This window comes from Chelonoidis abingdonii, chromosome 1 (genome assembly GCF_003597395.2).
Source record: "Chelonoidis abingdonii isolate Lonesome George chromosome 1, CheloAbing_2.0, whole genome shotgun sequence".
Classification (NCBI taxonomy): Eukaryota; Metazoa; Chordata; order Testudines; family Testudinidae; genus Chelonoidis; species Chelonoidis abingdonii.
In genome coordinates, this window is record NC_133769.1 from 135573790 (window position 1) to 135599077 (window position 25288).

Genomic DNA, 25288 nt, shown 5'->3' on the forward strand with positions numbered 1-25288 from the left:
ATCCCTCAGAAAATTTCTGCTAAAAACATCTGTTCTCTCATTCTCATTATCAGAACTTCTAACTATTTTTTTGTCAGTTCCAATAGGAGCTGGGATGTGATTACTCTCAGTCTAAATTCAACTCATTCTTCTAATTTGCCTATATATTTTCGTATCTTTATTTGATCTCCCACAATACTTTCTCCAACTCTTTTTTTAAATTCTTCGTGCTATGGCCTTAGTTCTTTTATATTTCATTAGACTTTCACTATTAATTGTATTTTTCATATTGTTAGTTAGTTTTCTTAAGATTTAAGGTGGGTCATTTTCTACTACTTTCAAACTTACCTTGTCCTCGAAAAGTAATAAGTATAGGGAAATGATCACTCCCCATTCCTCCTTCCTTATATATTTCTCAGTTGCATTTGCTTGCAATATCAAGTCTAAGAAAGAAAACCCACCATCTTCTGCATTCAATCTAGCGGGGGTGCCATCGTTTTAAAACACTAGATTGTTTTCATCAATGAGTCTTTATAGACATGTGCCATTACTACCAGTTGTCCTACATCTCCATAGTTTATTTATGACTGTTTAGGTCACGTATATAATATATATGGTCTTTTAGCATTCTTCATTATTTCTTGTAATTCTGAGCTTTCTAAAGTCCCATATGGGTTATAGATATTATAAATCTTTAAAGAAATATTTCTCCTCTCCACTGGGCTCTCAACAGCATTATATTTGAGACTTATTTCTTCATTCTCTACTTGGGTGTAATTTAATCATTCCCTTATGAAAGTACAAACACTTCCATCTCTACTTAGTTTTTGTTCTTGTCTAAAAGCCTGGAATTTTCAAAGCAAACTTTTCAACCAACCATGTTTTCTGGATACATATGAGATCTGGTTTAGTATATTTTCTTTTTGTTCTTGAGCATGTGCTATCAAACTGTGCACATTCCAGCAAAATACTGTGATCCCCATCTAGTCATATTTCACTATTGCCCTCATTCAAGATTGCATGAAAATGATCCATTAACAGATTACCAACACACAAGTATTTTCCATGACCCTGGCTATAATTTTAATTTTTTCTGATTCCCCCCACTATATATGATGTTCAATTTATCACTTCTATCGTACACGCAATAAACCTTTCTTTTTTTCTCTATTAATATTTTAGCACCAGTTCCTTCTGCAGGGTTTATAATATTTTTTATAGAATGAGGCTGCATCAGCAGTTCTTTTCCTGTGCTGATTTTCTATTCTTTTTTCCTAGTTACAGCTTCCTCACAAGATTTTGATAACAATTTTAGTCTTTTGTATCTCTTTAGATGTCTCTTTTGCCACAATACAGCCTGTGTGCCAAACAGATTCCCACCACAGCTACTACACTTGATCTCCATCCCTTTTACACAATTTTCATAGGAATAATCACCCCACATTTACTGCATCTCATTTTCCCTTTACAAACATTTGCCTATATCATTGGCACTTATAGCACCTTATGGGAGGGGGATATATAGCTTGGTTCTAAATATCTGATGATACCCTAGTATTAGTTTCTCAGGGAAGTCCTGCCCTTAAATGTAACCAGCACTGCTGCTGATGGGATGTTTTCTCTTCCTTACTTACTAATTGACTGCTTGCTTACTACCACAATTTTCCTGTGGTTTTTTTTTTTTTAAATCTCCAAAGGTACCCCATATATTACCCTCCTTGCTTCAGTCAAATACTTTTGATAGCTGGCAACTTATTTAACTTTCCCTAAAGTTTTAGCTTCTAGTAGTTTATTACCCTGCGGGAAAGAACGAAAGAGGAAAAGAACTAAATCCAGTGACTACGGCCTGGTCTACACTAGGAAATTAGGTCAATATAACTACGTCACTCAGGGTTGTGAAAAATACACACCCCTGAGCGACGCAGTTAAACTGACCTAACCTCTGATAGAGACAGTGCTAGGTCAATGGGGGAATTCTCTCATCAGCATAGCTACCACCTCGTGGGGTGGTGGATTAGCTATGCTGATGGGAGAACCCCAGCAGCCAGCATAGGCAGTGTCTTCATAGAATCATAGAATATCAGGGTTGGAAGAGACCTCAGGAGATCATCTAGTCCAACCCCCTGCTCAAAGCAGGACCAATCCCCAAATCCCTAAATGACCTCCTCAAGGATTCACTGAAGCACTCCAACAGCATGTAGAATTTTAAGTGTAGACAAGCCCTAAGAAAGATTGTGATATTTGGGCACAAGTACTTGAAAGGTGCCAATATCTAGGAGGGAGAGAAATGGTTTGGTACAATAAATATAATAATCCGTAGAACTAGGAGTAATTGGGTGAAACTAGACAAATGAAAAGGTAGCCCAAATATCTTCCTCGCCGTGTGACCTGTTAGACCATGAAATAGTCTCCAAAGGGACATGGTGGAAGCCCCATGTCCAACACCAAACATTCAAAAATAAGGAATCAGGACCCCCAAATTTTGACATTCGCTTAAAAATCATGCGATTAAAAAATGTTGGGTTCTCTTTACTTGCCTTATATGTTTTGTGAGTCTTTAAGGGTCAGTCTTTTCTTGAAAAGCATGAGGACTAGAAACTTAAAGATGAAAGCTGAGATTCTTATACGATTACATGACTCCAGTATCTGGGGCTTTAGGAAAACCATTGCAAAATCAGGAGTTGGCAACACTGCACTTGATAAATAGCTAGACAGACAGACAGTATGTACATAGAACATGATAGAGTTCTAGCTCAATAAGTCAGATACAATACAATATAACTTACTTTTATAGATATATGAACAGTTAACACATAGAATGGAAGAGACCCAGTCACTAATCTAATACATTTTCCTGCCAATGCAGATTAAAAAACAACAAAAAGTAAAGGACAATTTCCCTCTCCCTTTTAGGGGAAAAAAAATCTGCCTGAGATACTAGACCCCATTTTTCAATGAGCTGGGAATAGGGCTTTGAATATCAGACTAGCCCTGGTGAGTTGAGGACATAACTAAACTCTTTCCTGCCTCTCTCTTCTCTTAATCTCTTTGATTTTGCAATCAAATGGAAAACATTTATTTTAACATCTTGTATTGCCATTATGCTTCATTTAAAGACTCACTTGCAAGCCAGCAGCCGATTCTTTAAAATGAACAGCCCTGAAACCTAACCCATGCCAAATGCAGTTTAGTTCTCTCCTTTGGGAAGGGAAGCGTTACTATCCATTCTTTTTTTTAATGCTAAATACATATTTTCTGGTAAGGAACTTTTCCACCTCTGATTTACTGCATAGTTTCCTCTCTTCTTTCCCCCTCTGTCTCTTTGGCTAAAGGATTCTTTTCTTGTCTTATCCGCTCTGTCTCTTCACTGCCCCCTTCATACTTTTGTCTCCTGTGTGTACCTCTCTGCCCAGATTTCCCTGTGTGCAGTTTGTAACCCGAGCTCCCATTTCCTGGTAATTTTCTTAAAGAGGCAACGTTCGGCAAGCAGAACAAAGCCTATTGTTTTATTTCCTCAAATCTTTTTGATCCTCACGTTGTGATCCATTTTCTTCTTTAGCCCCCGCTCCCCCTACACACACTTTACCGTTGTTACCGGTGTGTAATTTTTGAGGGGGTTGCGGCGGGCTAGTCACAATTCTGCAGTTATTGGAGCAAAGATCGATGTAACATTTCTAAGCCTTACTCTCCCCTCCACACAGACGTTTCTGCGTTTAAATTTTAACAGATCTTCGGGCGATGAACTATCAATAAAAACAATCTGTTTATTTCCTTCCTTTATTATCCCATTTTCTTGTTTCCTGGTCTGTTTGTTGTGTCTGCACCAGGTTTGAGAACATAACTATTAAACTCCCCCTCCCTTCTCTAGTTTCTCCATCAATTTGGACACCCTTTTGTGTCAGCAGATTCCCCCCTTTCTTTCTCCCTTTACCATGCCCTGCATTTATTTCCCTATTGCCTGACGGTAACATGAGCTTTTATTTCCTGGTGGCACGGCTCCTTTAAGAGGCAGAGCTCAGTGCTGGGAATTCACGTCAGTTTCAGCCCTGAAACTCTCAAGATCAATGAGCAAAGAGCTTTCTCTCAGTTCTGTCTTTCAGTTTCTCTCTTCCAGGAAGGAAAACATTCACGGAGAGGGGGAGAGAGCGAGAAAACCAGCCTCACCCTTCAGATCTCAAAACATAACACCGGCAAATTAAATCAAACATATTCACCCCTTCCTTCAAAGGGAAAAAAAGCCAGCAAGCAAACATCTCAACAAAACTATGCGGGCTGCCTCTCCCAGGGACAGATCTGCAGGATCTTTGGGGTTATTTGGAAAGATGGTTGGAGTAACTTCTCCTTAAATGATTACGTCTGTCTGTGAAGGATTTCTGGGTTGGGGAGAGGAAAGGAAAGTGGAAAAAAACTGAGAACTTCCTGATCTCTCTCTCCCCCCCCCCCCTTCTGTGAGACATGTCTGAGGCTCCTGCTCAGTGTTGCATCAAGGTAAAAACCCATTTTCCCATTTTGAAACCTGCCTAGATCCAGACAATGTTTGCAGCGTGGAAGATTGCAGTGATTATATTTTTAACTGATCTCTCTTTGGGGAGGGGCGTGTGAACCGGGTTTGGGGGGAAAGATGCAGCCTGTTTTTGCTCTTGTGCGATACCTTTTAGTTTAACCTTGCTATCTATTTCCTTTGCTTCTTCTTTAAATAGACAATTCAATCCTTGGCATAAGCGAGCCGGGAAGTCAAGCTTGTCTTGTTTTTGTTTGCTGGTTGAGTTTTGGCAGTAAATAGGGATTACTGGTTAAACCCGGTGTCTGTCTGTCCGTGAACACGAAGAGCGAATGTGAACTTTTTGTGCTTTTAGGAGGCGGCAAGGGGGGGAAGGTCTCCTGCAGAAATGTAAATAGAAACATTTGCTGTATGAAAATGATAGTTTAGCATGATCAGGAAAGACTTGTTTTCTTAGGCTATAGTAACTTACCGCAAATTTGAGCACATTGCGCTTGTCTTAGTGTTTGATATGCAAACGCCCTACATATGGTATCTTCACAGAGTGCAAAATGTATCTGCTTTTTTTTTTTTTTTTAATTTTCAAAGCTGATCGGTGAGGGTTTATTTATTTCGCCAGGCGTGCACGGCATCTTGACAACTATAAACAAGTCTCAAACTATCTTGATTTCCACTGCACAAAGTGGGTAACTAGCACTGCAGTTTGGCCGTCAGGAATGCCGTTCTGTATTTATGGATACGGGGGGGCGGGGGGAGACACCCAGTGTAGAGGTAGTTCAGAGTTGGAGGCGTGATTTTCGTTGCTGGTGGATGGTTTAAAAATTAATACCTGGTACCTGGCCCCTTACAGTTTGGAGATCCTGGGTTTTGATGTTTATGCTGCTGCTCTAAAGTTTGTAGAAAGTTTGCTGTGGTGGAAGGGATGCAGTATTTGTATTTCCACAAGCAGTGGGTTGGTGCTGTTTTTTAATCAACTGATTTGTGACTCTCATCTATGAACATGTAAGGGCAGTGTTGTGAGAGCAGAGTGCAGCACACTTTGCCTTGTGAGGGGCCTGAGCAGTGGGTTTCTTTGTGACTTGGCCTATTGAACATGCTACATGGTGAAGTTTCCCATTTTAAGTTGGAGGTGGTATAAAGCTGAAAGTAGAAAAAATAAAGTTTCCTCTCTTGTCCAGAACTTTCCTAGTCAGCAGATCCGTATAGATAATGATTTCTGTTTAATTACCTCTCCTCCAATTTATGTTTTAATAAGGTTTTTTCTTCTTAAGGAGTCATTTTGTTTCACTCACAAGCTGGATAGGAATGTGTTCAGAAACATATTATGATAGTCTATGGATAGAAAGAAATGGTGATTGCCAAAGCATTTGAAAGGTGGAACTGCCTGCAATAAAAAGTTATTTATCTCACTGAAAACAATGGAACCCTTTTTGTCCTGTATGTTTGCACATTTATGATGATAGTCCTGGATTCTGTGCAAGACAACTAGAATTTGAAAACTTCTGGGCTAAGTTCTGTTTCTGGGTAAACTAATTTCATCGCAGTGTTCTGTGAAGTCCTGTGGCATAAAGAATGTAGTTTGTTTGACTTTTCATGACGTGGACAGGCAAACTAGATAATAGGGTTTTGTGTGTTTAAATAGTATAGTAAAACATTTTGATTCAGGGAAAATCTGTACGACTAACGAAGCCTACCAAGTACTACTAACATTGATTTTTCCAACAAATCCCATAAAAACATTATATATGCTTACTGGAGATGAGATCACAAACTACTATACCAAAAACAATAGTGCTGCAAAGTAGCTCATTACTTTGTGTTAGAAATGGAGCATCTTCCAAATAAAGGAGGCTTGCTCATGCTTCCACATAAGTCAGTGACAAAAGTCTAACTGATTTACTATACAGAGTGCTTGGTCCCCCACATATTACTTGTGTATTTCTTACTCCATCATGCTAATAGTGAAAATATGGAAGTGTTTCATTATCTTAAAGGGATGTCATCAAATTGATTTTTTTTTGAAACTGACTCATTTTAAAAAGCCCTCTTTAAATACCATGACCTGAATTTTTGAAAAGACCCTTAACATTTTTATGAGTGTTTTTCTGCTCTCACATTGACACTGACAAGGATCTCATTAGCAAGACAGAAACTGGTTACTATACAGGGGAAGCCCTAAGTCCAGCTATACACAAAGTGCTGTCACATGCACACAATAAACAACATGAAAAAAAAAAGATTTTTTTGGCTGACTTCTCTGTTTATAATCATTTTTAGTTATTCCTCTTAAGTACTGAAGAGGAACTTTTCAGACAGAAATGAGAATTTCAAATAGATGATATTTCTTTAAAAGTCAAACCATTCTGGATAATTTTTCTCTTCATTTGATTGTTTACCGTCACTGTCTTTGGACATTTGTTTCATTCAGAATAGATTCAAAGTTAATTGTACGTCAGTAACTGGAATCAAAAGAACATCTCTAAATGATGGTGTAACCATTCCAGTGCGATCCATTATTTCACTGTAGCCCCATGCCAGGTTGCAGTGTGGAGTGTTTACTCAACAGCATATAAGCAAGCATTACATTGTATTACAAGTCTTCCGTGACACTGTCTTGTACCTTGCTGCTGTAAATAGCAAATGTTTCAATGTTGAATTGTCTGCCTTGCAAAGGCATTTCATTAGGAACCTATGAACTGGAAGCAGTATTGTTTATAGCTATAAGTATTTTGTTAGGGCTTTTCCCTCCCCCAACAAGGAGCAAGTCAGCGCGCAATAAATTCCACAGCAACTAGTGTGGTGAACCATGGACAGCCAGAAAGAAGGGAGTGAAGGAAAGTGCTTTGTTTGTAGCTGACATCTTACCTCACCAGAAAAGCACTATAAGAAGATTTAGGAAGGACTTCTGGGGATGAAGTTCTGGTATTACAGTGTTTGCTTGTCTGCTCTCAATCAATACAAATTCACAGTAATATCTCTCTCGAATGGCTGTTTGGGGGCATGCGCATATACTTATGTATTGATACATTTTTGGTTTGCTGCAAGTGTATGTGTGTGTATTTATAAAAATTCATTCTCTGGGAGGGGAAAAAAATGAATGCTATGGCCCTGATCCTGCAAACATTGATGCACTTGCTTAATATGCTACATTGAGTAATCCAATTAACACTGGTCAAGTAGGAAGGCAATCAAGGTGAGCATGTACATAGGAGTTTGCAGGATCTTGGCCTAAGTCAGCAATGTCATTGAGAAAGTAAGATTTCAGGAAACACACAGTTAAGGTCAAACCCTTCATGTTTACTGTGTTTATGCTTTAAAAATCTGGCCTCTCTGTATCATTTTAAATTTGCAATTTATACATCAAGACTGGGAATCAGGAGATCTGTGTTTCTTCACCTGACTCCACTTCTGTAACCTTGAGAAAGTCACTCCACTGCCCTGTGCCTCAGTTTTCCCATCTGTAAAATGAGAATAATGATATTTTTCTTTGTAAGGTGCTTTGAGCAAAGTATAATTAAGATACAGTACAGAACACATAGTATTCAAACTTGTCTTGATTATTTTTTTAAAGATTGAGTGGCCTTTAAAGTTATGAATGTTTTACATTGAGTGGCCTAAAGCTTGTGATGGTTCAAGTTTGAGATGAGCTCAGCTTCTCTATGAACTCTTGAGATGGCCCAGTGTTCTAAGTCACTCGCTGTGAATTGATCTAAAAAGACAAATGAGAAAGATTCAACTTGCTGAACTTATACATTCATTAATTTAAAAATACAGAATTTCTTCCTTACAAACATACTTGTCTTTAACTGAGACAACCTTAACTCCCAGGTGTTCTGAGCTAACACATTTTTAGTAAAAAAACTTTGCCTTTATGTTTTCTATATACAGAGTTTGAAGCTCTCTACTTATATTAATAAGTTAACCCTGGCAACCCCTGGCCCCCAAAGTAGGTAGGTATTACTGCAGATAGGGAAACTGAGGTATATTGAAATTAGAAGTATCTTGTGCAAGGCCACACCGCAAATCTGTTGCAGAGCCAGGAATGGAAATCAAATGTCTGAGCAGCCTCTTTCGTAGTGTTGCCAGTTCTTGCAATTGTACTGTGAATCTTGTGATATTTGGTGTTTTACTTAAATTCCCAGCTCCTGGAATTATTTGATTCTGTGAGAATCAGGCTCTCCTGTTTGTGGATAGGAGCTTAAAACCATGACCTAAGCACACCAGAAAGAATCAAAAAGCAGAAGAACCCAGAATGTATTATTTATTTTAATGTTTTTATTAAAAAAATAAACTCTCCTGACTTTTAAGCCAATCTAATGATTTTTGGGAGTCCGACTCAATTTTTGAACACTTGGGTTGGAGATTCTGCCAGTTTTATCCACAAAACTGTTTTTCATCCCTTTTTAACTAGACTTTGGTCTCAGAAGTATCTGGTACCTACAAGTGTAACTAGGGTTGCCAGCGTTCTAATTGTATAAAATCAAACACCTCTGCCCTGAGGCCCCACCCCTGCCCCGCCCATTCTTCATTTGTCCCTCGCTCTCCCCCACCCTCACTCACTTTCACCAGGCTGGGGCAGGGGTTGGGGTGCAGGAGGGGTGAGGACTCTGGCTGGAGGTGCAGGCTCTGGGGTGGGTCCAGGGATGAAGGGTTTGGAGTATGAGATAGGGCTAGGGTTGCCAACTTTCTAAGCACAAAACAGAATACCTTAGCCCTGTCCCTCCCCCGAGGCCCCATCCCCTGCTCACTACGTTCTCTCCTTCCCCTGGTGGCTCGCTGTCCCCCACCTTCACTCACTTTCACAGGGCTGGGGCAGGAGGTTGAAGTGTGGGAGAGGGTGAGGGCTCTAACGGGGGGTGTGGGCTCCAGGGTGGGGCCAGAAACGAGGGGTTCAGGGTGTGGGAAGGAGATCCGGGCTGGGGCAAGGAGTTGGTGTGCATGAGGGCATACAGGCTCTGGGCTGAGGGTATGGGCTCTGGGGTGGGGCCAGGAGCGGCGCCAGGGTTTTTGGCGCCCTAGGCGGGGGTCCTTCTGTGCTCCCGGTCGTTGGCGGCGATTCTGCGGCGGGGGGGATCCTTCCGCGCCCTGGTCTTCGGGGCACTTTGGCGGTGGGTCCCGGATCGAGTGAAGGACCTGCCGCAGAATTGCCGCCTCCGGCCCAGAGCGTGGAAGGACCCCCCGCCGCCGAATTGCCGCTGAGGACGGCAAAATGCCACCCTCCCAAGTCCTGGCGCCCTAGGTGACCACCTAGGTCACCTAAATGGAAGTGCTAGCCCTGGATGGGGCTGGAGATGAGGAGTTTGGGTTGCAAGAGGGTGCTCTGGGCTGGGGTCAAAAGGTTTGGAAGGTGGGAGCAGGATCAGGGCTGAGGCGGAGGTTGGGGTCCAGGGGTGGTCAGGCTCTGGCTGGGCATGCAGACTCTGGGGTGGGTCCAGGGTTGAGGGATTTGGGGTGCAAGAGGGAGCTCTGGGTTTGGGGGGCTTAGGGCTGTGGTAGGGTGTTGGGGCATGGGCTTACCTCAGGCAGCTCCTGGTCAGCAGTGCTGCGGGTCTAAGGTAGGCTACCTGTCTGTCCTGGCACCGCACTGTGCCCTGGAAGTGGCCAACAGGTCTGGTTCCTAGGCAGGGGGGATGGGGAGGCCAGAGGTTCTGTGCTGCTCTCGCACATGGTCACTGCCCCCCCCCCCAGCTCCCATTGGCAGTGGTTCCCGCCCAATGGGAGTATGGAGCCAGTGCTTGGGGCAGGGACAGCACGCGGACCCCTGTGCCCTGCCCCCCACCGCCTAGGAGCCGGACCTGCTGGCCACTTCTGGGGCACAGCGTGGTGCCAGGATGGGCAGGGACTAGCCTGCCTTAGACCCGCAGCACTGCCAACCAGACTTTTAAAACGGCCTGTTCAGTGGTGCTGACCAGAGCCACCATGGTCCCTTTTCGACTGGGTGTTCTGGTTGAAAACCACAAGCCTGGCAACCCTAAGTGTGATTCCTTCACAGAAAAAATGCTTCCCAAGATTTTGCGGGCCAAACTGCTCTTGGTTTGAATTATCGTAAAAATCCAAATGAAAGTTTCTCTTTGCTGTTTTTCAAGGTTCAGCCTGTTATGCTTGCAGATTAGAGTTTGTTCAAACTTGACTTGTGGTGTATATCTCATTGATGCTTAAAATGCAAGCTAGTTCCAAAGGCCACACTCTACTGCAGCTTTGCGCAAGTAACATTTCACACAGATATTCATCTTGGATGTTGTTGTATACTGTGTTGATTGATATAGGCCCTGATCCTGGAATGAACTGTATATGGCTCTCATGCCTGAATGAAGCCCCATTTATGTCAATACAGATCCTCAAAGGTGTGGAGCTTCACCTGAGAGGTGCTTGTTTTAGGTCTGGAGCTAATTTATAATGATAAGAGGAGAGACTGTGTTTTAAATTTTAAATACAAGGGATCAGCGTAAAGGCTGAGCTGTCTACCTGAGTTTTGCTTTCCCAGATATCTTTTTCAGTGCTTTACTTCTATTTCATCAGTGCTATTTTGGGGGGGGGGGAGGAATTTCCATTTTTTTCTCCTCAGTTTGATGATGAACCTTATAAATTTCATACCCTGCAACTATTCAGGTTGATGCCGGCAGAATCCTGCCACCCTTAACCAAGGCTGACTCTTTACTTGGGGAAGATATACCCCTTAATTTGTACTGGGAAACTTCTCTATTAATGTGCTGATTCGTCTCACCTTGATGCCAATCAGAAAACTCCCATTAAGATCAGTGGATGCAGGATCAAACCATAAGAGACCAGACTTTAGAAATGCAAAGGTTTTTAACACCTGATTAATCACTTAATTAATTAGCACTAGCAAAATTAATCCTCATGAATCAAAATTTTGCTAACATTGTCCCAATTACACATTGGTCATTACTATTCACTATATATCCTTATAGGTTAAGTCAGTTTCCTGGGAGGCAACACAATCAAATAGCCATCCCAGTCTAGCATGGCCCAATTACATGGAAGTCACTGCAATGGTAATTTGCATTTATATAGCACCTTGTGTCTCAAATAAGTTACATAGCTACATTGCCCTGGGAGGGGGGGGCGGGAGGGCAAGACAGAGGGAGACAGCCAAACAACGCATAGGTAATTAGAATGATTATACGTAGAGATGAAATCTACTGTTACACTGCGGTAAACTCCATCTCTTAGGCCTTGGCTACACTAGAAATTTCAAAGTGCTGCCGGGGCAGTGCTGCGGGAGCGCTGCCACCGCAGTGCTTTGAAGTGTGAGTGCTGTCAGAGCGGCAGCACTGGGAGAGAGCTCTCCCAGTGCTGCACGTAAACCACATCCTTTACAGGTGTAGCGTGCAGCGCTGATTACACTGACGCTTTACAGCGCTGCATCTTGCAGCGCTCAGGAGGGTGTTTTTTCACACCCCTGAGCGCGAAAGTTGCAGCGCTGTAAAGTGCCAATGTAGCCAAGCCCTTACAAAGTGCAGTTGGAGTTCTTTAATGCCTATATTGAAAAGAACTTCAGTTTTTAAGGTCTTCTATGAAAAACTCACCTAAACTTCATGGCACTCGGCCTATCTCGAGGAAGAACTGAGCCAACTCTGCCTAGCTGAGAATCTGATTCCTAGGAGGTTAAAAATCCATTTTGTCCATAGTTTAAGGCCAGAAGGGACCAGTAGATCATCTAGTCTGACCTCTTGTATAACACAGCACGTTAATTACCCCAGTATTGAGTGCAAAACTTGGGTTAAACTAAAGCATTTCAGGCCTCAGAAAACAAAACTGTTGTGTGCCACAGGCAGAGAATAGGAGAGATTGAAGTGCCACCAGTGCCCGAGTAAAAACAAAAGTGGCCACTGATTTTGGGTGCCTCAGTTTTTGGGTATTTGAGATTTATGTCTCAAGTTGGGCACCCAAAATTTAAGCCATTCAAAATTAGTGATCACTTCTGGAAGTATTGACCTTGACATCTCTGTGCCTCCATTTTTCCATCCGTGAAATGGGGATAATACCCACCTCCATGGGAGTGTTTTGAGGCTTAACTAAATACCATTTGCAATATATCACGTATGAGCAGATCATTTATTGAGACAGCCAGTGGCATAGAAGCTTTCTGATCTGTGCCCATTCCTCTCCATCATGTGGCCTCTAGGGAGGTGTCTCTTCTTCACTTGATTTTACAATGTCCTAGACCTCTTAAAATGATTGTGATGTTTGCAAGAAATTAAATTTCTTTTCTTCCCACGCTCCTGCAATCACATGCAGAGCTCAATAAGGTTGAATAGATTTTACTGAAATTTTTCCAGAAATGTCATCCCTGGGTGGAGACCCACCATGGAAAACTTCAGACTTAGTGGAATCTGTTTGAGAAAGTTATGATCAATCATAGGACACGGGCTTATAATGGATTTTGCATTTCAACCTATAGCTATTACTGCTTTTCTAATATAATAGACAAAGTGAAGTAATATCTTTTATTGGACCAACTTCTATTGGTGAGATAGATGTGCTTTCGAGCTAATGTAGCTCGAAGTTGGTCCAATAAAAGACATTACCTCACTCACCTTATCTCTCTAATATCCTGGGACCAGCACGGCTACAACTATATTGCATATTTCTAATATAATGGTACTTAACTCCAAGGGGCATTTTGGCTGGGGTACTGCAGCTATAGGTGTTTCTTCATAAACATGGTTTTCTAAAGATTGTTCCCTGTCACACCCCTTTGCTGCTTTGTTCCTTTGCTTCTCAGTTGTCACAGTGTTTTGAAAGTATTACCATGGTAAAGACAATGTGTGTTTTCTAAGAGGTCAAATCAGGGGCAAGAGAGAGAAACAGAGATGCTCACAGTGGTATCACGTGGAAGATTTATACATGAAAAGCAGGTTGGTGGCCCTTTAAATTGGATAAAGCCGCATGGAATGCTGCGACGAGTGGCACAGTGTGTGCCTTAGGGCTTGGCTACACTTGGAAATGTGCAGCGCTGGGAGTTACAGCTGTGGTCGTACAGCTGTGTAGGAACAGCGCTGCAGTGTGGCCACATTTGCAGCAGTTGCAGCACTGTTGGGAGTGGTGCATTGTGGGCAGCTATCCCACAGAGCACCTTGTCCCATTTTGGCGCTGTGGGTTGTGGGAAGGGGACAGAAGGGTGCGGGTCATTCCGCTTCCTGTCCCAACGCCCCGTGGTGCATCGCTCCAGCAGTTTGGTGCCATTGTGAGTCTGCAGCGCGGTTTCTGTTAGAAATGGAGCCCGAGCTGCTGAGGACTTTGCTGATGAATGTCGCCAGCACATCACGTTTGGCAGTTGAGCTATTCCTTCTGCTCCAAAGTGACAGTGAGGAGTCCGACGACGACGATGATTACAGATATAGATTCACTGACGCATGTGACACTAAATTGCTTGTGGCATAACGGACGTGCTCAGCAGCGTGGAACGCCGCCTTTGGGCTCGGGAAACAAGCACTGAGTGGTGGGATCACATCGTCCTGCAAGTCTGGGATGACGAGCAGTGGCTGCAGAACTTTGGATGAGAAAAGCCACTTTCATGGGACTCTGTGCTGAGCTCGCACCCCACCCTGGCGCAAGGACATCAAAAAGATTGAGAGCTGCCGTGTCAGTGGAGAAGCGGGTGGCCATAAATTGCAGCTGGAAGATGGCAACTCCAGACAGCTACCGATCGGTCGCGAACCAGTTTGGAGTGGGAAAGTCGACCACGTGGAAGCTAGTTTGATGCAAGTTTGCAGGGCCATTAATTCGCATCCTGCTAAGAAGAACCGTGACTCTGGGGAATGTGCAGGACATTCTGGATGTCTTTGCACAATGGGTTTCCCTAACTGGGGGGCGATAGATGGGACGCATATTCCTATTCTGGCCCCACGGTGCCCACCAGGCATCCGAGTACATTAATCGGAAGGGGTATTTCTCTATGGTTTCTCCAGGCGCTTATGGATCACCGTGGGCATTCACTGACAGTTATGTTACACAGGCTGCCTGGAAAGGTGCATGATGCATGCATCTTTCGGAACAGTGGCCTTGTTGGAAGGTGCGGGTCATTCCGCTCCTGTCCATCGCCCCGTGGTGCATCGCTCCAGCAGTTTCGGCCAGTTGGTCCAGTCTGAGCACCGGTTTCTGTTAGAAATGGAGCCAAAGCTGCTGAGGACTTTGCCTGATGAATGTCGCCAGCAATCACAGTTTGGCAGTTTGAGCTATTCCTTAGCTCCAAAGTGGACAGTGAGGAGTCCGACGACGACGATGATTGATAAGCAGATTTAGATTCACCTGATGCGTGTGACGGCTAAAAATTGCTTGTGGCATGTAACAGACGTGCTGCAGCAGCGTGGAATGCCGCCTTTGGCTCGGGAAACAAAGCCACTGAGTGGTGGGATCACATCGTCCTGCAAGTCTGGGATGACGAGCAGTGGCTGCAGAACTTTCTGTATGAAGTAAAAAAAGCCACTTTCATTGGACTAATGTGGCTGAGCTTCGCCCTCCACGCTCTGCGGCGCAAGGACACAAGATTGAGAGCTGCCCTGTCGGTGGATGGAAGCGGGTGGCCATTGCAGTCTCTGGAAGATGGCAACTCCAGACACTACCGAGTCTGGTCCGTGGAATCCAGTTTGGGAGTAGGGAAAGTCACTGTTGGAAATCAGTGTTTGATGCAAGTTTGCAGGCCATTAATTGCCATCCTGCTCAGAAGACCATCGTACTGCTGGGAATGTTGCTTATGACATTCTGGCATGGCCTTTGCAAAACTGGGTTTCCCTAACTGTGGAGGGGGCAATAGATGCACATATTCCCCTATTCTGCCAACTCCCAGCCTACAGTGCATCGAGTATTAATTCGCAAGGGGTATTCTCTTGGTTCTCCAGAGTTTGTGATCACCGTGAGGGTTCACCTGACATTGACACGGATGGCCCTGGAAAGGTGCATGATGCACACATCTTTAGAACACGTGGGCTGTTCAGATGCTGGCTAGCGGACTTTTTCCAGACGTTAAGAATCACACGTAGGGGGCATGAACTGCCCATTGTGGATCCTTGGAGACCGCCCTCTAACCCTTTAATGCCACTGGCTCATGAAACCGTACAACAGGGAAGCTTGACAGGAGCAAGAAACGCAGGTTCAACTAACAGGCTGAGCCGGTGCAGAATGACTGTTGGAGTGGCACTTTTGGCCGTTTAAAGGGGCTGCTGGGAGGTGTCTCTATGGAAAGCTAAACTGGGGAAAGCAGCATCCCTACTGTTATATCACGTGCTGTACCCTCCATAATCTTTGGTGAAGGAAAGGGTGAACATTGCAGTGATGAATGGACCTCCGAGGTTCAAGCCTGAGGCTGAATTTGCAGCAGCCAGAGAGCAGGGCTACTAGAGAGGCCGCAGCCACAGAGTTTCAATGAAGGGGATTAGGGATGCCTTGAGGGAGCAATTTGAGGCTGAAAGCCACCAGTAATGTTTTGGGCCTTGGGCACTGGTGTTCAGTGCAGTGGTTATAATGATTTTTCCTTGAGGTAACCAGTATGTTTCTCTTCTGCAAAATAAATAAGAAACTGTTTTAAAGCAAAAGAAATCCTTTATTAAAAATACAGTACATAAAAGGTCGGGGGGGGTAGGGTGATGAACTGTACAGTAGATGTTTTAATATGTACTGCCTGGAGTGCTCTGCAATGCCTGCTGCACTTCAGGATTACTATGCTGGCATGGTGATGGGGGTTGAGTGCAGGGGGAAGGGTCGTAGTTCTCAGGGCTGGTAGGTAATAAAACGTACAGGTGTGGGGGCAGCTGGTGGTGAGGAAAGCAGGAATACTGGGAAGGGGGTTATGGCAAACTCTGGGAAAAAGGGAGAGAGCTTTGGGGATTGGGGTGGGTTAGCAGCAGTATAGATCTGCTGCAATGGCTACCAGTGACTGCATACAGTCTGTTTGGCGCGCCCAAGGAGGCTTATAAGCTGGTTTGTGTTTTCTTCTTTGCAATTCTTTTTTCCTGTTAGCCAATTCTTTTTTCCTGCTATTCTGTTTGCCTCCACTGTGCGTTTTGTCTCTCCAGTCCTGCACTCTCTTACTGTCTCTGGCATACCTGATTCATAACTGCTTCAACCAACTCCTTTTGTTTCTCCCTTTTTCCTCGCTTCTCCAAGTTTCTGGAGTCTCTTTTCTGTTGTGTTTAGTAGCCTATAAGTATTCGAGGTCACTTTTAAAAAAGGAAACAGAAAACAGAAACATTATACAGAGGCTGCATTGTTTTATAAAATCACGGTGGAGGAAGTGTGTTAGACTTCTCTGTAGCAATCATTCACGATCATACCTAACATAGCTACAGAGAGGCAACAGCCAGACCAGGACATGGTAAGTACTAGGGCTTCAGACCAGGTGTACAGCCAGCGCTGCAGCCAGGGAGTTGCAGCGCTGGCTGGGCTTTGTAAGTGTGTACACAGAGTGAGTTGCAGCGCTGTAACCCCTTCACCAGCGCTGCAACTCTCCAGTGTAGCCAAGCCCTTAGAGAGTTATCCTGGACCTAGTAGGCATTAGAATGGCTCTGCTTAAATACTTCCTGATTGTCACACAGTTGACTTGTGGTGTTTATTTAGTGGATCTTGTAGTTGGATTTAGTGAGTGTAGTTTTTCTCTAGGGTTTTCCAGAGCTCTAATTCACCTTTCCCTCAGCTAAATTATTTGGTTTTCTTTCTCCATTTTTTTCCCTGGTGTCCTTTAAGATATTGCTTGCTTTAGGCTGCACCTATCCTGGGCCAGAAGCAGAGGTCGGAAACACTGCTTATTTGTATTGCAATAATGCCCACGGGTACCAATCAAGGATCAGGATGCATTTTGCTAGGTGCTGTGCAAACAGAAAGTGAGAAGACAATCCCTACCCCAAATTGCTCATAGTCTAGGCTACGACAGGAAGCAGCAGTTGGGTGAGATTATCAGCCAGGGTAAAGAAAGGAGGAAGTAAGAGTAAAGAGAGAAAGTTGTAGCGTACACTAAGCAGAGGTGTGTCCAGCTCAAATTTCGAAACCAATTCAGCTGGCTAATTAACATAAAGCCACATTGGGCCAGATTTTCAACAGAGCTCAGGGCCAGATTTCCAAGAGCTCAGTGCCAACAGTTGGAGTGAGATTTTTCAGAATTGTTCAGCTACCCTGTAGGCACCTAAAAAGTGGCTGTATTTTCAAAAACTGTCAACAGCTTTTGCTGTGATACATTGACACCTGATGTGCTCATCCCCTTTGGAAATCGGGCCACTGAGGTGCCTAAATTGAAGATGGTCTCTCTTAAAAATCTGGCCCAGAGTACTTCAAAAATTAAATAAAATTCTAGCCTAGGATGGCACCAAGGCTAGAACATAACTTTTCTATAGGACTTCTTCAGAAGGTACCATTTTCCATATGTAGATGTTTGGACCATTCTATTAAAATGTAATAAAAACATTACTGCTATAGATGGATATATAAAGAATCTCATTGTCTATTAAATACTGTAGGTTTTAAGAATACTTCCTATGGAACACAAATGATTTTATCTGTATTAAATTATATAGGATTTTCAATAAGGACCGTTTCCAAACTCAGCTGAAACTTGATTTGACCCAATCTGCATTGGTTGGCTAAATGGAGCATAACACCTATCATCTTACTGTTTTGGATTTCCATGTTAAAATACTGCAGTGTACTGACAGGATTGTAAGATAGATAGGTATTATGTGTGGACAGGATACCAAACCATGTTACAGAACTACAATAAAACCAACCCCAAACATTCAAAAGTCGTAAGTCAGGCTTCAAAAATAACAAGATTGGCTCAAAAAAAAAAATAGTAAAACATTGGTTGTTGTTATTTGCTTTTGGTTTCTGAGATCTTTGAGTGTACCAGGGTCACAATTTGAAGCTGTTCTCTGCAACTGAGTGCTAGAAACTTGCATTAAAAAAGGGTAATCTGAAATTCTTCTCTAATCATATGACTCCAGGATCTGGGGCTGTAGGAAAAGCACTAGATATTGAGAGATTCATGATAAAATCTATGAATTGGCAACGCTGAAACTATGACAAATTCTCCAATCGGCAGGGTTATGCTCTGGGATGCTTTTAGCCCATTATCTGTAACCCACATGCCTTTTTCTTCCTGTAAAAATATGACAATGTAAGGAAGCCCTAGATTACTCACATGAGTGTTGTGAGCCTCATTTCATTAAAATATGTAAATCTCTTTGAGAGCCTCCAGCAGAAGATGCACAGTATCAGAGAGGTATTATGGAGAAACCTTTCCTGCTTTTTAGGAATTTTATTAGAGATGTGTGCAGGAATCCTCCCCTCAAAGGAAGTGATCCTTTTTTTCTGTCTGATTAGGATAGGAAAATGCTACAGCATGTTCTCTCCAGCCTGTTTCATGATATAGGATTAAACCCACACATGACTGAATGCTGAGTTTTACTTCACTTACATGGCTGCCAATGCCTCGTTCTGTGTGAGGAAGCCAGGGCTTTCGCAATTGTCAAGGGATTCAGGATGGGTGAGTGGGTGATGGGGATTGGGAAGCAGGAGGTGCTGTGTGGGGTGAGGGAGGCACTGAAGTTGCGTATCTTAGATCGATTCCCCCGGCCCCACAATGTAGACCAGGCCTAAGACCCCACAGGAGACTGCTAGCTATTATACTGGAGGTGAGAAGGGCATGCAGGGGCTTGACCCTAGTTGTTTTCTCTAGGGAAGGGGAGTTTCCCATTCCTGCTAACAGTCCTGGGATGACAACTGGAGTACTTGCTCCCAGGGATGGGTGCTTACTAACCCAGGAATGACTGGCCAAAGGTATGGCAATATTTTTCTCATTTGACTACAAAGGTTGTTGTGTCACCATCAACTGACTTTAGCAAATGGAGACTTTGGGAGAGGATCCAGGGAGAGGCCTGACAGGAGAGAGGGTTTCACACTTTCAAATGTTTAATGGCACATGGCCTGACTTACATGCTGTATGTTGCATTGTATTACCTCTGTCAGGGTTCACCTGCTCAAATGCATGGGTAATTTGACTCCTTGATCCAGACCTGATTTGAAAAGTCTGGGAGCTGAAAGGACTTTCACTGTCCAAGTCTTGCAGTGCACTCAGTGAAGAGCTAGTGCAAATATATGTGCACGCTGATACTTTTATCCTCTGAGATGCAGGGGAATCTAACTTGAGATGCGTCCTTCAGATACGCATGGGAGAAACAGGGAAGTGTGCAGAGGATTCCAGAAGCACCTAGGAGGGAATTGTCCCTTTGGAGGCTCCAGAGGCTACGGGAAGGAGGTGCACAGTTCCCCCTTCTCTGCTACAGCGGGTAGCAAGCTGCCCTTTCTGTCACTGGCTTGGCAGAGCAGAACTCCCCCACAGCTCACCCTCCTCCTTGGTGGGAACAAGGAGAACTTCCTCTCCTGTTTGGTCTACTTTAACCACCAGTTAAGAATTTGTCTTGCAACCTGGAGCCAAATTTCAGATAATGGCTCATGCAGTCCTGAATGAGTTTTCAGGGGAAGAAAAGAGAAAATTCCACACACTAAAAAGCATGTCCAGAGGCCTCATAGGAGTAATCTCACTAAAACTGTTACTCAACACTTAACTCTCCGTCTTGGTCCCAAGCAAGCATCTGCCTGCATTCTTGGTCTCTCATTATTTGTAACTAGCAAGAGCTCTGAGTGAGAATGTGAATATTTTAAGAAGTCTAGTCTATTAGGCAGTGGACTAGAAGGAGGCTAGTTTTTATGGTGTACTTCTTCAGGTTTAAGAAAGGGAGTGAAAATAAACCCTTCAGGGATTACATGGAAGGGGAATTCTAGTTTAGCCTTTGAAAAAGCAGAAGTTGTCTGGTATTGAGGAAGAGGCATTGTTCACTTCCAGGAGCCATATTTGGGTTGAAATATACCTTTCCAAAGGCCTTTGAGTTCCCATTGCTATTAATTTGAAATGTGTTCCTGAACTCTTCAGCGCTAGCCCTCTTATGTACATGATAAATGAGAAGACAAAAGCTGGTATGGAAAATGACCTGTCTGTGAAATGAAGGAGATTGTATGTGTTGTAGCTCTTTTTCCTTTAGCTACTTTTCCCTCATACTTCCCTCCCTCCAAAGTCTGTGTGCAGTGAACTGATGCACAGCTATGCTCCCGGTAATATTAGACCCATGATCATCCACCAGTTGTCTTGCAGCTTCTCACCTGAAGTATACAGTTGTGCCCTGACTTGTGTTTTCACAGCAGGGCACTGAAGTTGCTGCTTTCACCGTCTGGCCATGAGTGGCAAGAGGTAATTGAGCTATTTTGTTCAGCAGCAACTGCTCCATTTGCTGAGACCTTTGGGCAGAGCTTCCATGGTGAAAAGTTAACAAGAGCGCTTTTGTCCCCCTTCATTTTATCCTTTATACTCAATTCCCATTTTGAATCCCAGCCATGGGAATCTTGTGCCTCATCCCTGCTGGGCTGAGGCAGGAGAGAGAATAAGAGCATCACAGAAGTTACGCGGTCACTTGACGGAAGGGGCATTTTGCTGATTCAGCACTCACAGTATTTAGATATGCAGTCTAGGACACAATCCTAAACCTAGCACAAGCCTCCTTGTTCAAGATCAGTTAATATAGTTCTAATGGATTGAAAAGAATAGACTGTGATTTTACCTAGGCACCTTTAATACAGAGTGTTAACCTGCTTCCTGTATGAGGTACTTATATGGCCGCCATTACCATGGTAACAGAGCACCACACCATCTTTCATATACTTATTATCACAACACCCTGGTGGGTAGGGAAGTGCTATTAACCCCTTTTCACAGGTGGGGAACAGATTGATTGAGGGTATGTCTACACAGCAACCAGATAGCTGCCTGTGCTAGCTGCCTTGGGCTCAGGCTGCGGGGCTGTTTCATTGCTGTGTAGACTTCTGGACTTGTGCTGGAATCCAGGCTCTGGGACCCTGTGAGGTGGGAGGGTCCTGGAAGCCTACCTACCAGTGAAACAACCCCACAGCCGGAGCTGGGTCGGCTGGCAGGGGCCAGCCACAGGTGTCTAGGTGCTGTGTAAACATACCCCTGAGTGATTTGCCCGAGGTCACGCAGAGACTTTAACCCAGGTCTTCTAAGTCCTAAGCTGGTGTGCCACCCTAACCACTGAACCATCCTCCTCCCTTTCTACTTAGCTATAGCCTTTTAATGTACAACAACTCCAATACCAGTGCTGAAGTGACCGTAGGCAAAACAGCAAATGTCCCTGTTCAGCCGTAGCTCAGATGCTATCTTGGGTCCGAGAACCTGTCTTATTGGGAGAGAGAATACTGGTCAAAAGTTACCCCATATATTTTGAAAAGGGCCAGGCTATCTTTTAACTGCCACCTGAACAGTCTCCATAAAATGGCTAGCATGGCGTAGAAAGGAGAGCTTCTCCAGTAGTGCCCTTTCTTCGGAATACTTACTGTGGGTAGAAAAATTATTCATTCTAAGATGTATAATAATTTAATAGTGACCATGGCTGGGGGGATAACTTAGAATAGAAGAGTGTAGTCTTATTTTCACTATAGGAGCTAGGACTATTCAGTAGACCTTGACCACTTATGGGATGGTCTTCATCCTATGATGCATCCCAGATAATAGATAAAATCTACCAGAGCTGAAGATGCACATGCTAAATGAATTGTCTCCCTGAAATAGGCATTGGAGTTCTCCCTTAGACACCAGAGAGAGAAAGGTGGGGCCTGTGCTATTTATGATAGTCTGGAGGAAGTGGTGGTAACAGAGAGATAAGGCATTAGTTCATTGGCCCACCACTTTATTCAGCAGACTCCAGACCTGCTGATTTTCACTGGTTCAGAGATCATCTGTGCTTTGCCAGCTACGCCATTAAGTTTATTATTGATAGTGCCAGCTCAGCAGAGAACAAGCTACTGAACAGCTCTCTCATCTTGTCTGGGCTCATTTGGGTTTCCTCCCCTGGTACTCACCCACCACCACCTGCTTTGCAGAGTAGACCTCAAGTAGTTGTCCCACTGTGGAGACGACTCTGAAATACTAAAGCCCCCATTACCACAGTATCAAAGGCACCTAACATTCTTTTAATGTATTTATTGTCACTACACCTCTGTGAAGTAAGGGAAGTATTGTTAATTATCCCCCTAGGTACCTTAGAGTCCACCACTATTTTCTTTTCTTTTTTTTTAGTTTGAATGATATCATGAGGTGAAAATATTCAAACAGCAGGAAGATTGTTTCCTTAGTTTCTAGACCAGAGGTTCCCAAACTGTAGTGTGGGGTACAACAATGATCTACAGAGTGTGTGTTTGTCTGTGGATGCTCAATTGGTCATGTGGTGCTGGCTCTCCTATTTGTCTCCCATTGCTAGTTTAAAGAAGCTTTTCCTAATTTTAATTTACCATGTAAGCAATTGTTGTGGCTGACACAAGGCTTATTCAGTAGTGAATGGGAAGAGAGGTGGGTCCATGACATAACGAATGAGAACATCAACCAGACAGTCTCTCTGTTGGGATGTCGTCCATATTGTGCAAAGAGAGAAAATCCTCTTCACCCAGAGTTGGATCCTGCCCTGACTTACACATTGAGTATGTCTACACTGCAATAAAACCCCTTGATAACACCAAGTCTCAGAACCTAGGTCAGGTGACTCGGGCTCAGGCCACAGGGATAAAAATTTCAGTGTAGATGTTCAGGCTCGGGTTGGAGGCCAGGCTCTGAAACCCATCCTCCCCATGGGGTCTCAGAGCATGACTCCACCCCGAGCCTGAACATCTACCCTGAAATTTTTAGCTCCCAAGCCCAAGTCAGCTGACCCAGGCCAGCCGTGACTGTGCCACAGGTGTTGTACTGGAGTGTAGGTATACTCATAGACTGAAGTCAATGGGTTGCTCAGGGCAGGGCCTGACTCCCAATGCATGTTTAAAGCTGAGCATGGAAGTACAATTTTTATTCATATATTTAAAAAAGATTGTGGGAACATTAGGAAGGTAGGCTGCTAGAAACCAGAGGGGGAAAAGCTCCATTTTGGTTGCTGTGCATGTAAAATCTACAAGCCAGAACAGGACTAGCTCTATCATTTTTGACAGGTCAGTAAAACATTGTCACCAAGCCCCCAATATTATTGACTCTTGCCCCACCCTCCTCAAAAAATTAATTGATTCATCCTCCATTCTTTTGAACTAGATTAGGTAATCATGTGTCCCTGAAAACTGGGGAAGTTCTTGTTTTCAGAGCTTACCCCTGTCAGAAGTGTCCTGTCCTGGTTTTTGCAAGCCCCAACAGATTGGTCACCTGAAGAAGTGGCAGTTGGTCACCAGGTGAGCTGCTGAAATTGATAGGGGGTTGGGTGAACACCATGCATGTCATGTAATAAGAACACAGGATATAGGGCTAGAAGCTTCTTCCGGGATCACTGAGTCCAAGCCCCTGGTATGGCAGACAACCGTGTCAAGTAACTCCATAACGTTGCCCCCCTGACCTCCATACAACCTCCTAGTCAGCACCCCCATACAACCCATCCTTCCCCACATGCAGTCAAATCCATATTTAGTCTGAAACTCCAGGTACTGTTACAAGTGCTGAGCCCGTAGACTGCTCAGATCCATGCATAGATGGCTACTGATCCAAATAAGGATCTGGTGTCTGTACTTCTTTTTACCTGTCCTGAGCCACGGGTGAGAATGGGATTGTGGCAGTTTATGTGGGAGAATTAGGAAGGAGGACAAAAGGAGCAAGAGGGAGGAGACCCAAAGGACTGAGAGTCAATGGAATGAAGGAATTAATGGGTATGGCAGAGGGAGAGTGATATGTAAGGAAGGGAAGAGTAGTTAGCTAGGAAGGCAAATGCAAGCTGTTGAGTCCACTGTGGATACCTCTATGCAAAGCTTAATGAGTTTATATAGTGCTCAGATATTAAAGTGATGGGCTCCCTAGAAATATCATTGAAAAAGAGAGAAATATTCTGTAAGAAATGGTCATTTAGAAGCTGACCAATATGGGCCAGGCCTTTTGATCTATTTCTTGTTCTCATTTGTTGTTGTTTTCCTCAGCAGTAGAAACCTGACACTGTAAGCTTGAGGAGAAATGATTTTTTTAGAAATGTTTGGGCCTTTATGATGACCCTTATCCCAACCATTCAGAAAGTGTACAGGGGCTTTCCTGTTCCTGACTCTGCTTCTTGACCCTGACCTCCTTTGGTGTAAAATGCTTTGATCTGTTCTGTTTCTAATTACCTTTGTCTCTCTTCAGAGTTTCTCCAGATCTGGCTGCTGAAGAGCATGAAAAATAATCAGATCCTTAAAGTATTCAAATGCCACATGCCGTTTTCAGCCACATACTCCCTGTTAGCTCTTAAGAGACCTGTCAGTACAGCCTCATGCAACAAGGTGTGAATTTACCATTATTGAACCATGGCAATAAATTTTCTGCTGTGGATTCTTGGCCTGAATCGCCTGCAAAAAGCCCATTGAGCCACGGAGCTGTGCTATGCCCAGGATTTTGTGATCTTCTGTGTTACTGAGAAATCTCCTTGGCATTTCACACTTCTGGATAAAAAAAATTACAAGAGCTTTCATGCTTCAGGTCCTTAGAATGTAAGCTCTTTGGGGCAGGGCCTCTCTTTAGTTATGTAAAAGGAGCAAAGAATCCTGTGGCACCTTATAGACTAACAGACGTTTTGGAGCATGAGCTTACAAGTTTCTTCATGAGGTTGATGGGCACATCACACGATCCATTGTCTACAGCCAAGCACTGAGGTACAACCGCATCTGCTCTAACACCTCAGACAGAGACCAACACCTACAAAATCTCCACCAAGCATTCTCAAAACTACAATACCC

At 43.8% G+C, this 25288-nt stretch overlaps 1 protein-coding gene across 4 annotated transcripts in view; it reads left to right on the plus strand.

Moving 5' to 3' along the window:
- Positions 1-4001: 4001 nt before the first annotated feature.
- The window catches only part of ETV6 (ETS variant transcription factor 6), a 181895-nt gene continuing 160608 nt past the window's right edge, over positions 4002-25288 (plus strand). For 2 of the 4 annotated variants that reach the window (XM_032803015.2, XM_075070530.1), the window contains exon 1: positions 4017-4467. In XM_032803015.2, the coding sequence (XP_032658906.1) occupies positions 4435-4467 (33 nt within the window). In that variant the 5' untranslated portion in view covers positions 4017-4434. Of the gene's footprint in view, positions 4468-4517; positions 4537-25288 lie in introns of those variants that run through there. The other 2 variants (XM_032803014.2, XM_032803016.2) reach the window with 2 other exon arrangements.